Source organism: Pongo pygmaeus, chromosome X (assembly GCF_028885625.2).
Source record: "Pongo pygmaeus isolate AG05252 chromosome X, NHGRI_mPonPyg2-v2.0_pri, whole genome shotgun sequence".
Lineage (NCBI taxonomy): Eukaryota > Metazoa > Chordata > Mammalia > Primates > Hominidae > Pongo > Pongo pygmaeus.
Window position 1 is genome coordinate 41379768 of NC_072396.2, and position 12497 is coordinate 41392264.

The 12497-nt window shown below is 42.3% G+C and overlaps 1 protein-coding gene and 1 pseudogene across 1 annotated transcript; one reads left to right on the plus strand and one right to left on the minus strand.

Annotated features, from left to right (window-relative positions):
- Positions 1 to 1517: 1517 nt before the first annotated feature.
- LOC129024448 (divergent paired-related homeobox-like) lies at positions 1518 to 1940 on the plus strand. The gene has a single exon (XM_054471527.1). The coding sequence runs from the start codon at positions 1518 to 1520 to the stop codon at positions 1938 to 1940; it is 423 nt and encodes a 140-aa protein (XP_054327502.1).
- Positions 1941 to 2955: 1015 nt separating this feature from the next.
- Positions 2956 to 4248, minus strand: LOC129024447 (claudin-7-like; annotated as a pseudogene).
- Between the last annotated feature and the right edge of the window lie 8249 nt (positions 4249 to 12497).

The window sequence follows — 12497 nt, forward strand, 5'->3', positions numbered from 1 at the left end:
CCAGCAAGCCTGTCCCAGTGGCACATATGGGCAAATTTCCCTCTGGGTCCTTGTGCAAGTAGTACTAATCTGGGACCACCATTGAGAAGGGCTGGGGCCGAGATACAGGATAGCTTTTGGCTTTACTACCTAGACCAATGTTGGCAGGCCTGTCTGTTGAGGCACTAGTGTGCCTGATTCCTCCCGGACCCTTGGCAAATGGTTTTGGTAGCAGGCTCAAGGCCAAATGGGGTTGTAGCCAAACCCTTAGAAGAACAGGGCTATTTCCAGGTATGAAGCCAGGATAGCAGTCAGCTGGTCTGCCACTTAGGTGTGGGTCTGCACTCTCAAAATGACCCTCCTAGGTCTTGGGCTCCACTGGGTTTCACAACTTCCTAACTGTATCCCAAGGATCCCACAAAGACACTTTTGTCTGTGGATGGGTACAGAATTCTTGTTGTGGGAGGATATGAGTGAGGGAACCTCCTATTCTGCCATATTGCTCTCTCCTGTTTCCTGTTACAAGTTTTTTAGCTTAACCTTTTATATTTAGGTCTCTGTTCCATTTTGAGTTAAATTTTGAGTATGGTATGCATGTAGATATCCAATTTTCTCAGCACTATTTGTTGGAAAGACTATCTGTCCTTTCCCCATTGAAATGCCTTGCACTTTTGTCAAAATTCAATTGACCATAAATGTAAAGGTTTAGTTCTAGATTCTCAATTTTGTACCTTTGATCTGTATGTCTGTCTTTATGCCAGCACCACACTGTATTGATAACTGAGCTTTGTAATAAGTTTTGAAATTGAGAGGTAAAAGAGGTAAAAGTCCTCCAGCTTCCTTTTTTTTTTTTTTTTTTTTTTTTTTTGAGACGGAGCCTTGCTCTGTCGCCCAGGCTGGAGTGCAGTGGCGTGATCTCAGCTCACTGCAAGCTCCGCCTCCCGGGTTCATGCCATTCTCCTGCCTCAGCCTCCCGAGTAGCTGGGACTACAGGCGCCTACCACCACGCCTGGCTAATTTTTTGCATTTTTAGTAGAGACGGGGTTTCACTGTGTTAGCCAGGATGGTCTCGATCTCCTGACCTTGTGATCTACCCACCTTGGCCTCCCAAAGTGCTGGGATTACAGGCGTGAGCCACCGCGCCCAGCGATGCTTTTTAATTTTTTTGCTTGATTGCACTAGAACCTCCAGTACAATGTTGAATAGAAGTGGCAAGAGTGGGTATTCTTGCTTTCTTCCTAGTCTTGGAGGCAAACATGCAGTCTTTCATGATTAGGTATGATGTGAGACAGAATTAGGAGAAATCCAGGGGGCTCTGGAGGATCCAGGGATCAGATTGGAGGCAGATAGGGCAGAAACAGTTGGAAGAGGGTGGGAATCTGGTGTGGCTGTGGAGTAAGCTATTTAAGTCCGGATTCAATCTCTGCTAGTTCTTATCACTGGACCTGAATACAGGAGCACATCTAGATTAGAAGATGTCAGACTCAGAGGATCTTCCCAAAGGCAAGCACCAGATGCATTCACACAGGAAATGAACCATGTTCACTGAGAAGCTACTGGAAGATTTGAACATCTTTTTCAATGAGAACCTATACCCAAACCCCAGCCTTCAGTGGGCTTTGAAAATTGACATACATCCAACAGTACTGGAGTTCTGGTTCGAGAACCACAGAGCAAAACTTAAGAAAGCAAAATGCGAGCATATTCAGCAAAAACAAGAAACTCAACAACCATCAATACCAGAGGGTGAAGTCAAGACCAGTGCTGGCCTGAGAAATACAGACACGCTACTCAGATTCCCCAGTGCTGTTCATCCTATCGGCCTGGTGTATATGAATCTTTGGGCACCCTCATTCCAACTCATTCTGTACCCTAACCTTAAGGTCCCTACAAATGACTTCCCTGGCCGAAAAATAGTCCATTTTGGCTTCTGCCAAGATCCTAACATATACTGCCTCTAGCCCATTTTGGAATCCCGAGTTTGTTCTCCAAACTTCAATTCTAGTTCTTCTGCCTGTTCATCTCTACGAAGTCAAGAGAGATGCTAAATACAAAAAAAATATATATTGTAAAAACAAAACACTGGTGGTTTTTGTGGATACTCTTTGTCAGGTTGAAGGTTGAAAAAGTTCCCTTCTATTCTAAGTTTGTTGAGAATTTGTATTATGAATTTGTATTTTTCTGTGTCTATTGAGATGATCACATGGCTTTTGCTCTTTATTCTATTATGTTCATTTCCACGTGAATTTCATTTTCCTGAACTTTTACAAGGGAAATATGGACTTTATAACTTTATGACTAGAGCTCTCCTGTTGTTTTTGTGAAGTGTCAAAAAATATGGTGGCTTAATTTCTGAGATCTCCAGACTCTGTTCCCCTCCCCTACTTTTTCTGGCCCTGTTCTTTCTTTTGTCTCTATTGTCACTTTAGATTGATCAGCAAGTCTCCTCAGTGTGGATCTTTATCCTCAAAGGATGCTTTGGCTGGTTAGTTCTAAGGGCTTATATGACCCAGACTATTTTAGATCTCTTATATCTTATTGCAGACCATTGCTATGGAGGTTTACCCCTACAGTTTTAGTTCCTGTTCTCACTTTGGCTCTCTGAACTTTCAGTGAGTACCTTTTGGTTATTTTGTTGTTCCCAGGTCAGTGAGATGCCCTGCTGCTTCCCTAAGCATGTTTCTGTACAGATGCCAATACTATAGGTATTGTAGCTATCACTGGTCCATCCCTACTTGCTCATATATATCTTTTTACTCTCCAAAACTTATTTTTTATTACTATACAAAATGTGCACTCTCCTCTCTTTTTGTGTCTCCCACCCTACCCCCCAGAGAACAGTACATGGTGTGCAGGGATGGAGTGACCAGGAGGCTTTTGTCCTGCCCCCTGCCCACAGGCTGAGCTCTGCCCCAGGTCTTTTCAGGCATTTAGATACACCCATAGCCTGTCAGGCTGGGGCAAAGGGGTCCCAGTTCACATGTACTCCTTGGCAGAGTTGGACTTAGAGTAAGAGTGAGGTACACAGTACCCAGTTTTGCTCTTATTCCCAGAACAAGAGCAAGAGAATAGTACACCTCCTAGAGGGGTCAGAGAAGACTCTGCCCAGCCAATAAAAATAGCAGGACCAGACTCATACCTAATATTCAAGGGGATCAAGGGGTTGTAAAAGTCCATGACAATCTGATGGCCATACCAGAAGAAAGCTATCAAGTCAGCAAGACCTGCCATGATGAAAATGACACCTCTAATCATGCCTATACTGCCATAAAGAAATACCCAAGACTGGGTAATTTATAAAGGAGAGAGGTTTAATTGACTCGCAGTTTAGCATGACTGTGGAGGCCTCAGGAAACTTACAATCATGGTGGAAGGGGAAGCAAAGACCTTCTTCACATGGCAGCAGGAGAGAGGAAGCATGTGAGAGAGCAGGAAAAACTACCATTTATAAAACCATCAGGGCTGGGCACAGTGGCTCATGCCTGTAATCCCAGTACTTTGGGAAGCTGAGGTGGGTGGATCACCTGAGTTCAGGAGTTCCAGACTAGCCTGGCCCACATGATAAAACCCCGTGTCTACTAAAAATACAAAAATTAGCTGAGTGTGGTGGGGGATGCCTGTAATCCCAGCTACTTGGGAGGCAGACGCAGGAGAATCGCTTGAACCTGGGAGGCAGAGGTTGCAGTGAGCTGAGACCATGCCATTGCACTCCAGCCTGGGCAACAAGAGTGAAACTCCATCTCAAAAAACAAACAAACAAAAAACCATCAGATCTCGTGAGAATTCACTCACTATCATGAGAAGAGTGTGGGGGAAACTGCCCCCATAATCCAGTCATTTCCCTCCCTCGACATGTGAGGATTACAATTCAAGATGAGATTTGGGTGGGGACACAGAGCCGAACCGTATCAGCTATACAGGCCTTCTTCACTTTGTCATTTCCCCCACAACACATGCACTTCATGCCCATGGTGGCCACACACATATGGTCAGGAAGCCCAGCACCAGGTATGCCACCATTAGGGCTCGAAGGTCCTGCATGGCTGCTGGCAGGGTGAGCACCAAGTCATACATTTCACAGCTCATCAAGCCCATGCTCTGCATGATGTAGTCCATCCACAGTCCCTTGTACATGGCCTGGGCTGTGATGATGCTGTTGCCCACACATGAGCTCATCTGCCACTGCGGGATGGCGATGCAGGCCACAAGGCCCACCCAGCCTAGCAGAGCCATGGAAAAGTTCAGCAACTGCAGGCCCAAATTGGCCATTTCCACTCTCAGAAAAAAACTGGGGGTGCTGGGCAGGCAACCCTACAGTAAAACAAAACTTTGGGGCATCCCCACGAAAGACATCTTGGGGTAGAGTTTTTAAGTCATCCAAAGAGACAAAGAAGTTTTTGGCCAGGTGACCACAAATCTTGTCACCCGAAGTACACACAAATTGACCCCTCTGGTGAAGTGATAGTCTCACAGCACAGGGAACAGGCCCATATTTTGTGTTTTGAGGAAAACAATTTATTGTCTAGCTTTGTTGTACAAATAACTGTTACTTTAAAAGAAAGCTAGCAGCTGGATAAGTTGAACATGAAAATGGGAAACCAAAGAACAAAAGTGAGGTATGGCAACCGCTGGGACTATGATAGGTGTGTGTCGGGGGAGGGGGAATCACTTTTGTTAGATCACGTCTTTGCACCAGGTGGCAGAAATAATTCGGAATGGAAAGGAGTAAACAAAAAACAACAACGACAACAACAACAAAGGTGACACTTCACCTCTATTACTTCAACTACTACTTTAACTTACTAATTTGTGTTTTTTAAATTTAATAAAAATTGAGTTACATTAGGGAACCTGGAATTATATTGCATGCAGGTAGTTATGGGTGGGGAAGAAAGGAGATTAATGAGCTGATGCACTGGTGTTGCAACAGATGTAAAGTGAATGTTCATGACCTAAGTACAAGTGTTACTCAACAAAATTAATGAAGTCCAACAAATTTGAAACCAGTAAAAGTCATCTAGAGGGTTTCAGTGGATACTTTTTATTTTATTTTATTTTGAGAGGGAGTCTTGCTCTGTCGCCCAGACTGGAGTGCAGTGGTGCGATCTTGGCTCACTGCAACCTCCGCCTCCCAGGTTCAAGCGATTCTTCTGCCTCAGCCTCCAGAGTAGCTGGGACTACAGGCATGCACCACCATGCCTGGCTAATTTTTGTATTTTTAGTACAGATGGGTTTCACTATGTTGGCCAGACTGGTCTCAAACTCCTGACCTCAAGTGAGTCACCTGCCTTGGCCTCCCAAAGTGCTGGGATTACAGGCGTGAGCCACTGCGCCCGGTCATTGACTTTAAAAATAAATATTTTAAAATCTGGCATGCCATGTGATTAGAATCCTCAGTCACTAAATCAGGAAATTTCCATTTTAAAAAGTAAAATGTTGGTCTTTTGGATATTTCAAGCCCTCCTCCACACACACTATTCTTATCCCAAGACTTTTATTTCAGCCATCATGTAACATCTTAAATTTCTCCACAAATAACTTTATACTTTTGTCTTAAAATCCCCAAATGTTTAAAATCATGCATTTTAAACCTTTTAAAAGTCCTAGTACTCTTAGTAATTTAATGGTGTCCAAATCTGGAAGTGTAACTTCAATTCATTAGCTGAGAATAACTTTTTAAAAATTACAGTAACTAAAACAATAAGGATTACCAGAAAGCATTTGTGTTGAATACTGAGCTTCCATGATAAAAAGCGTAGATATACTTCTCAAGTCATTATATTTTATTTAGGACCCACAGAAGCAAACTCACATACTTATCAAATATTTTAATGTAAATGCATTAGAAAGCAAATCTTAACTTTTATTTATGTACGTATCTATTTAGAGACAGAGTCTCACTATGTTGCCCAGGCTGGGGCGTAGTGGCACAAACATAGCTCACTGCAGCCTGGAACTCCTGGGCTCAATCAATCCTCCCACCCCAGTCTCCTGAGTAGGTGGGACTACAGGCACACGGCACCACACTTAGCTAATAAAAAAAGAGAAAAAAATTAGAGATGGGGTCTCACTATGTTGCCCAGGCTGGTCTTGAACTCCTGGCCTCAAGTGATCCTCCTACCTCAGCCTCCTAAGTAGCAGGGAGGGGTTACAGGTATGAGCTACTGTTCCTAGCTAAATCTTAATTTTTGAATCAACTTAGTTTCAAATATCTTTCTGACTATCTGTAATATTCCAATTAAATGCCATAATAGCTGGTTTTGCTTTAAAATTTGGGGAAGACTAATTAAAAGTTTTGATAAGGAAAATTAAAAATACATTGCAGAGTGATGATGTCCAAATAAATTGAAAATCAAACTTAAAATTAATAGGCAAGTGCCTCATTAACACCATCAAGCAATTCTGATATTTGAGGAACACAGATGCTAGTTCCAGAAGCCTCCCCTGCTTCTTTCTTTATCCTTCCAACTTAATTTGTACATGTTGTCAACAGAGAAAGATTTATAGTAAGCAGAGTTTGATGAATAAAATTGAATGCCTACCAATATCTGTATCTAAGAAATACTTAGCTTATTTTACTTAAATCTATTCAAAATTGAGATAACACTGAAAAGGAGATTACAGTGAAAGATTTGTTTTTCTGGATATCAGCCTGTCTCTCAAATTTCTAGGGTGGAGAACCGGGGAAGGAGAAGAATGAAACAAGAAAGGAAACAGATCACAAAGGAATTACTGACAGGAGAAAGAATAATACAAACCTAAGAACAAAACATACAAAACCCAACATTATCAAATTCTACAGTCTGAAGAAGGAGGAGCCCACATTCACAACTCCTATAAACACATTGAATGAGGATCTGACAATGTTATATTTTATTGTTTAGAGTTATACCCATTGATACTGTTCAAAGGCTGGGATTGAAGGGTGTGGAAGAAATAACTTGTCAAAAATATTTGCTAGCCAGGCACAGTGGCCCATGCCTGTAATACCAGCACTTTGGGAGGCTGAGGCGGGCGGATCACCTTAAGGTCAGGAGGTGGAGACCAGCCTGGCCAACATGGTGAAACCCCGTCTCTATTAAAAATATAAAAATTAGCTGGGCATGATGGCATGCGCCTGTGGTCTCAGCTACTTGGGAGGCTGAGGCAGGAGAATCGCTTGAACGTGGGAGGTGGAGTTTGCCACGAGCCGAAATTGCGCCACTACACTCTAGCCTGGGAGACTATTTCAAAAAAAACAAAACAAAAACAAAACACTACATGTTCTCACTTATAACTGGGAACTGAACAATGAGAACACATGGACACTGGGAGGGGAACAATACTCTGGGGGCCTGTCAGGGGTGGGTTGTGGGGAGGGAGAGCATTAGGAAAAATAGCTAATGCACGTTGAGCTTAATACCTAGGTGATGGGTTGATAGGTGCAGCAAACCACCATGGCACACGTTTACCTGTGTAACAAACCTGTACATCCTGTACATGTACCCCGGAACTTAAAATAAATAAATAAATAAATACAAAAACAAAAACAAAATTTGCCCAGTGACAGTATAGTCCTTAAAGCATAATATTCAGCCAACAGCTCCCTGTTCAAACACAATTAGAGTTGGCAACATGATTCATTTAAAATACTTAGCACCTACTATATGCCAGGGATGATTCTAAATACTGAGACTAATTAAAATAGGTAAAAATTCCTACCTGCATAAGATTATATTCTGGTAGGAAAAGCCAATTGAAACAGGATAAATAAGTAAAGTTATAGAATACAGATATAGATATAAAAAGAGCTATGTCAATAATGTTAAGTACCAAAGAGAAAACAATAAAGCCAGGAAGGGAAATAGGATGTTTGGGCAGGAGTGGCAGTGGTGGTGGTATGGATATTAATACAAAGGTGACATTAGGTAGTAGCTGAAGGACATGAGGGTATTCTGGAGAAACAGCATTCTGGGAAGAGTAAATGCCAAAATCTTGAGACAGGGGCTTTTCTAGTGTGTTGGATAAATTACAAGCAGGCCAGTTGGCTGGAGTGATGAGGTCAGACAGGTACTTGAGGGCAGCTCATGCCCAGCCCATTGCAAGGTCTTAGAACTTGACTGTGAGTGGGCTGGAGAGACATGGGAAGGTTTGGAGGAGTATCATCATCTGACTTATGATTTTAACAGGATCACCCTTACTGCTGTGATGAGAACAGAATGAATCAAGAGAGGGCATTTGTATTAGTCTGTTCTCATGCTGCTAATAAAGACATACCCGAGACTGGGTAATTTATAAAGGAAAGAGATTTAATTGACTCACAGTTCAGCATGGCTGGGGAGGCCTCAGAAAACTTACAATCATGTCAGAAGGGGAAGCAAAAACATCCTTCTTCACATGGTGGCAGGAAGGAGAAGTGCCGAGCAAAAGGGGGAAAAGCCCTTATAAAACCATCAAATCTCATGAGAACTCACTATCACAAAAACAGCATGAGGGTAACCACCCCCATGATTCAATTACCTCTCACCGGGTCCTTCCCAAGACACGTGGGGATTATGGGAACTACAGTTGAAGATGAAATTTGGGTGGGCACAGCCAAACCATATCAGCATTCTTTTAAGGTTAGAGATATAATAGCTTCTTTATGGGTACACTGATGGAACAGTCCAGTAGAGAGGGTAAAACTGATGATGCAAAAGAGAGAGGGGATATGTAATAACTTATTACTTATCAGCAATTTAGCAAAGACAGCTAACCAGTACCTTAGGTGACATGGTTTGGATGTTTGTCCCTTCCAAATCTCATGTTGAAATGTAATTTCCAATGTTGGAGGTGGGGCCTGGTGGGAGATGATTGGATCATGGGGGTGGATCCCTTATTTACGGCTTAGCTCTATCCCCTTGACGGTAAGTGAGTTCTCACTCAGTTCATGTGAGATCTGGTCATCTAAAAGTGTGTGACACCTCCCCACCACCACTCCTGCTCTCCTCGTATGATGCTGGCTCCCGTTTCACCTTCTGCCACGATTGTAAGCTCCCTGAGGCCCTCACCCAGAGCAGATCTTGGCACCATGTTCCTTGAACAGTCTGCAGAACCATGAGCCAATTAAACCTCTTTTCTTTATAAATTATACAGCATCAGGTATGTCTTTATAGTGACACAAAAACAGCCTAATACATTAGGCAATCCAAATGTATCTAACATACTATATAATTTACTTATTTATCATATTTGTTGTTCATTGTCTATCTGCCCCCACTGGAATGCAAGCTCTATGAAGGCAGGGACTTCTGTTTGTTTCATTTGCTTATCTATCCCACACACAGGCTGTTACCCAGCACATAGCAGGTGCTCAATAAATTTTTGCTGCACAAACATATTTTATGGGCATAAAGAGAAAAAACAGTCTGTCATATAAGTACAACCACTTAGTTTGGAGCGTGGGGCAGCACTTGGGGATGATGAAAAGTAATGGTACCTAAAGAAATACAGAGAGAAATGCCAAGCTAGCCATTGGCAAGCCACCATTCCATGGGGACACAGAAATACATTGTCTTTTTATCCTTCATGTTTTATGCTTATTTTTGAAATCCCTTTGTATCCAGAGTAAAATGTAGGGAAAGAGTTTCATCATCTGTCACGTGTTTACCTGAAGTATATGCTTGATAAATATAGTAGTTTGAAAGGCTGCCTAGATGGAGGGGTCTACACTGTTTTTCACAGGGCTCACCAGGTCAGTGATTCTGGGGTTAGGCCATGTAAATCTCCTAAAGCATCCCTATTCCTGAAATACACACACTTATCACTGAGAATCACTACAAAAGATGAAATATTTTTAATATCTTAAAGGATATTTTTAGGGAAGCATTACATATTCACTTGGTCAGACAACAAAAGTCAGTTCTCTCAATGTTTTTATACAATATGCTGAGTATTCTCTCTGACAGTTAGCAAGGCCTTAGGGAAAGTAAAGCTGCTGTGACACAGTGACCCTCTTATGCGGAGCATAAAATAAATGTCAGAGTCTCTCCTGTAGTCTGCAAAACTTAAGAAAGGGCATATTCTCTATAACACAAGCCGTAATTTCTAATGCTTAAAAGGTACCTTATTTGAAAATAATACAGATTAAATTGCTATTTCAAAGCTGAAACTCACATATTGCTTTGAGCTTAAGTGATCATTGCTCAGCAAATAAACTGGACATTATTGTAAGTGATAAATACCCTTATCTCTTTGTTATAGAGAATAACACTTGCTTTTCCTGTCCTCAAAGAAACGGTTGTCGTCATCGTAACCGAATAAGTTACAGCTGAGTTCATCATCGCATTCACACAAGCCTGCCATTTTAAACAAGGGAATTACTGCAGTAAACAACTTTATAAATAGAATGGATAGAGGCCATATTTTCCATTTATTTTATGAACTTATTTTTTTAGAAATGGGGTCTCACTATGTTGCTCAGGCTGGAATGCAGTGGGTATTCACAGGTCTCATCATGCCCCACTGCAGCCTCAAAGTCCTGGCCTCAAGTGATCCTCCTACCTCAGCCTCCAGAGTAGCTGGGACTACAGGCACGCACCACCACACCTGGTTAGAAGCCATATCTTTTAAAAGATTTCTTGATCCTTGAATCTTAGGGAAAAGGCAATTTTGATATCTCTTGTGACACAGATGAACTGATCTGATAGGTTACTGGGTTTTTCTTTCTAATTAACATACAGTATTATTGACGTTTTCGTGTGCATACACCTCTGTGAATTTTATCACATTTATACATTCCTGTAACCATGCCACAGTCAGATACAGAACAATTACATCACTCATTCCCCACCTTGCCAACTCCCTTAAACTCCATCATTGTCACAGGAGTTGGCAAACTACACCTGAGTCAAATTCGGTCCATAGCCTGTTTTCTTAGGGCCCAGAAGCTAAGAATCGTTTTAACATTTTTAAAGTGTTGTAAAAAGAACAAAAACAAGAGACAAAAGTAAAGAATATGTGACAGAGACCGTATGTGGCCCACAAAGCCTAAACTATTTACTATCTGGCCCTCTACAGAAAAAGTTTGCTGTCTCCTGCTTTAGAATCACACCTTCCCCCAACTACTAATCCTTGGAAATCACTGACCTGTTTTCTGTCACTGTAGTTTTGTCTTTTCAAACATAGCATATATATTCCATTTATAAATGGAATCATGCAGTAGGTAGCCTTTTGAGTTGTTGTTTTTGAGACGGAGTCTCACTCTGTCGCCCAGGCTGAGTGCAGTGGCACGATCTCGGCTCACTACAACCTCCGCCTCCGGGGTTCAAGCGATTCTTGTCTCTCAGCCTCCCAAGTAGCTGGGACTACTCTTGTTGCCCAGGCTGGAGTGCAATGGCATGATCTTGGCTCACCGCAAGCTCCACCTCCCGGGTTCAAGTGATTCTCCTGCCTCAGCCTCCCGACTAGCTAGGATTACAGGCATGTGCCACCACGCACAGCTAAATTTTTTTTTTTTTTTTGAGATGGAGTCTCACTCTGTCGCCCAGGCTGGAGTGCAGTGGCATGATCTCGGCTCACTGCAACCTCCGCCTCCCGGGTTGTAGCAGTTCTCCTGCCTCAGCCTCCTGAGTAGCTGGGATTACAGGTGCGCACCACCACATCAGGCTAATTTTTTTTTTTTTTTTTTGAGATGGAGTCTCACTCTGTCACCCAGGCTGGAGTGCAGTGGCACAATCTCGGCTCACTGCAACCTCTGCCTCCTGGGTTGAAGCAGTTTTCCTGACTCAGCCTCCTGTGTAGCTGGGATTACAGGTGCGCACCACCACGCCTGGCTAATTTTTTTTTTTTTTTTTTTTTTTAGTAGAGACGGAGTTTCATCATGTTGGTCAGGCTGGTCTCAAACTCCTGACCTTGTGATCCGCCCACCTCGGCCTCCCAAAGTGCTGGGATTACAGGCATAAGCCACCGCACCCAGCAATTGTTTTTATTTTTAAAAGAGACAGGGTTTCACCATGTTGGCCAAGCTGGTCACAAACTCCTGGCCTCAAGTAATCTGCCGACCTCGGCCTCCCAAAGTGCTGGGATTACAAGCATGAGCCACCGTGCCTGGCCTCCATTTCTATTCTTTTGTTACTTTGAGAATATTACATAAATGGAATCATATAGTATGTGACATTTTGAGGTTGGCTTTTTTTGACTTAGTATACAGCAGAATGCCCTTGAGAACCATCCAAATTGTTGCATATATTAACAGTTAATTGCTTTTTAACTGCTGAGTTATCTGTGGTATGGATGTACCACAGTATGTTTAGTCAACTATAGAGGAACATTTTGATTGTTTCAAGGTTTTGGACATTGCAAATAATGTTGCTATGACCATCTGTGTACAGGTTTTTATGGACATACATTTTTATTTCTCTGGGATAAATACCCAGGAGTGTGATTGCTGGGTTGTATTTTTAGTTTTTGCCCATTTTAAAAATTGGGCTGTTTGTTTTCTTACTGTTTGGTTTTGAGGGTTCTTTGTATACCCTGGACTGGACATACAAGTTCTTTTT